Here is a 3,797-nt window from a genome sequence, read left to right as displayed (position 1 = left end):
TTCCTGTCTTTCTATACCGACGATGTGTCTTGATGTCGAGACGTGCTCAGTTCCTGTCTTTCTATACCGACTATGTGTCTTGATGTCGAGACGTGCTCTGTTCCTGTCTTTCTATACCGACTATGTGTCCTGATGTCGAGACTTGCTCTGTTTCTGTCTTTCCATACCGACTATGTGTCCTGATGTCGAGACGTCCTCTGTTCCTGTCTTTCTATACCGACTATGTGTCCTGATGTCGAGACGTCTTCTGTTCCTGTCTTTCCATACCGACTATGTATCCTGATGTCGAGACGTGCTCAGTTCCTGTCTTTCAATACCGACTAAGTGTCCTGATGTCGAGACGTGCTCTGTTCCTGTCTTTCTATACCGTCTATGTATCCTGATGTCGAGACGTGCTCTGTTCCTGTCTTTCTATATCAACTGTGTATCCTGATGTCGAGACGTGCTCTGTTCCTGTCTTTCTATACCGACTATGTATCCTGATGTCGAGACGTGCTCAGTTCCTGTCTTTCTATACCGACTATGTATCCTGATGTCGAGACGTGCTCTGTTCCTGTCTTTCTATACCGACTATGTGTCTTGATGTCGAGACGTGCTCTGTTCCTGTCTTTCTATACCGACTATGTGTCTTGATGTCGAGATGTGCTCGATCTGTTGTTTCAATTGGTATTATTTCGCTTGCTCATGTTAATATAGTTGCCTCCGAGAACGTTTGTAGTCGAGCACAGGTTTCACACAGTTTGACTAGGGTGAAGTCTACGCTGTATGCCACTCTTCGCTTTCAATATTTTTTAAGGAATCGATTCAGAAAATTAAACTTAAAACAATATCATGAATATCTTTGAATACAGTGTTTTATATAAATCCACTGCTTTTTAGCTAAATTCTGATATGCTGACTGGTATTTCGTTGATGTATTATTATATTAATATAATATGTATAATATATTCTTCCCCAGACGATATGCCATCTTCTTGTTGGATTACTTCTAACGTGTCAACATGTGTCCTCCTCAACTACATCAAGAATCTCCCTAGATATCACGCCGAGGCCAACGAACAGAACCCATTCCTTCTCCCAGACGTCGACTAAGTCAACAAAAGATGAATTTTCACAGTTATCACAAAAAACACCAACAATAAAACATTCCCAAATACCTCTTTCGCCACCATACTCTCCACCAATACCTCCTACAAAACCTACACTAAAACCTCCAACACAACCACCACCACAACCTCCTTCACAACCTCTACCACAGCCTCCTTCAGAATCACCACCACAACCTCCAGCACAACCTGCGACACAGCCTCCTTCACAACCACAACCTTCAGCACAACTTCCACCACAACAACCCCCAACACCACAACCACCACCACAACAACCTCCAACACAACCACCACCACAACCCCCAGCACAACCACCACCACAACCTCCAACAAAACCACCACAACAACCTCCAACACAACCACCACAACAACCACCACAACAACCCCCTACACAACCACCACCACAACAACCTCCAACACAACCACCACCACAACCACCACAACACCCCCCACAACCCCCCCCTACACAACCACCACCACAACCTCCAGTACAACCACCACCCCAACCTCCAACACAACCACCACCACACCCTCCAGCACAACCACCACCACAACCCCCTACACAACCACCACCACAACAACCTCCACCACAACCCCCACCACAACCACCACAACAACCACCACACCAACCCCCTACACAACCACCACCACAACAACCTCCAACACAACCGCCACCACAACCCCCAACACAACCACCACAACAACCTCTAACACAACCACCACAACAACCTCCACCACAACCCCCACCACAACCACCACCACAACCCCCTACACAACCACCACAACAACCTCCTACACAACCACCACCACAACCCCCACCACAACCCCCTACACAACCACCACCACAACACCCTCCAACACAACCACCACCACACCCTCCAGTACAACCACCACCACAACCTCCAACACCACCACCACCACAACCTCCACCACAACCCCCACCACAACACCCCCCAACACCACAACCACCACCACAACCACCCCAACAACCCCCTACACAACCACCACTACAACCTCCAGCACAACCACCACCACCACAACCTCTAACACAACCACCACCAGAGCCTCCAACACACCCACCACCACAACCACCAGCACACCCACCACCACAACCTCCACCAAAACCACCACAACAACCCCCTACACAACCTTCACCACAACCCCCAACACAACCACCACAACAACCACCACAACACCCCCCTACACAACCACCCCCACAACAACCTCCAACACAACCCCCACAACAACCACCACAACAACCCCCTCCACAACCACCACCACAACCTCCACCACAACCCCCACCACAACCACCACAACAACCACCACAACACCCCCCTACACACCCACCACCACAGCCTCCAGCACAACCCCCACCACAACCTCCAACACAACCACCAGCACAACCACCACCACAACCACAACAACCACCAACACAACCACCACCACAACCCCCACCACAACCCCCTACACAACCACCACAACAGCCTCCAGCACAACCACCACCACCACCACCACAACAACCCCCTACACAACCTTCACCACAACCCCCAACACAACCACCACCACAACCCCCAGCACAACCACCACCACAACAACCTCCACCACAACCCCCACCACAACACCCCCCTCCACACCCACCACCACAACCTCCAGCACAACCAGCACCACAACCTCCAACACCACCACCACCACAGCCTCCAGCACAACCACCACCACAACCTCAAACACAACCACCACAACCCTCCACACCACAACCACCACCACAACCACCACCACAACATCCAGCACAACCACCATCACAACCTACAACACAACCACCACAACAACCTCCAACACAACCCCCCCCACAACCTCCAGTACAACCACCACCACAACCTCCAACACAACCACCACCACAACATCCAGCACAACCACCATCACAACCTACAACACAACCACCACAACAACCTCCAACACAACCACCACAACAACCCTCTACACAACCTTCACCACAGCCTCCAGCACAACCACCACCACCACAACCTCCAACACAACCACCACCACAGCCTCCAACACAACCACCACCACAACCTCGAACACAACCACCACCACAACCTCATGATCTTTCTTTATCAGAAGAAAGCACTACAAAGAATCCGTTGTTCCACGCGACAAAATCAACAATTCACCTTTGCGATAATTTGCCAAATTTCAATGAACCACAAGATTATAAAATTACCGAAATTCTTTCGAAATTGACAAAGCTACAACTTAGAAGAAAACTAAAGACGTAAGAACACTTACCCTTTTATATGCGTTTCTATTGGTGAATCTTAGTGTGAATAACAGGTTTCCATTGAGGTTTGATGTATAGAATGAAAATAGATATGCCAGCATTATAAACTATCTTTTTTTATGTACTAACACGTATTTGTTAATTAGATGAAACTTTTTTGATATAAATCACTTTAAAGCTGACGGAGAATAAAGAATGAATATCAATGTTTGATGTATAGAAAAGGACCTGTATAATGGAAACATTTTAGGTTGTATGATAGGTATTGTATCACAAGCTCTCCTTTTTTTCCAGAAAGATACCAAGTATGAGATACAAAAACTCAATCAAGGCAGGAAAGGAGCTCAGTAGAGTGTAGATATATTTCTTATATTTATCCCGAATAATATCAAATATCCTAATGAAAGAAAATATGC

At 47.7% G+C, this 3,797-nt stretch overlaps 1 protein-coding gene across 1 annotated transcript in view; it reads left to right on the top strand.

Moving 5' to 3' along the window:
- LOC110456697 (mucin-2-like) overlaps positions 1–3,207 on the top strand; it is a 12,468-nt gene extending 9,261 nt beyond the window's left edge. The window contains exons 3-4 of the mRNA XM_021507581.1: positions 1,118–2,503; positions 2,591–3,207. Coding sequence (XP_021363256.1) covers positions 1,118–2,503; positions 2,591–3,207 — 2,003 coding nt within the window. The remainder of the gene's footprint in view (positions 1–1,117; positions 2,504–2,590) is intronic.
- Positions 3,208–3,797: the final 590 nt, after the last annotated feature.

Source organism: Mizuhopecten yessoensis, unplaced genomic scaffold, assembly GCF_002113885.1.
Source record: "Mizuhopecten yessoensis strain PY_sf001 unplaced genomic scaffold, ASM211388v2 scaffold8833, whole genome shotgun sequence".
Lineage (NCBI taxonomy): Eukaryota > Metazoa > Mollusca > Bivalvia > Pectinida > Pectinidae > Mizuhopecten > Mizuhopecten yessoensis.
Note: the sequence above shows the minus strand (reverse complement) of the source record. Positions and strands in the feature narration are given on the sequence as shown.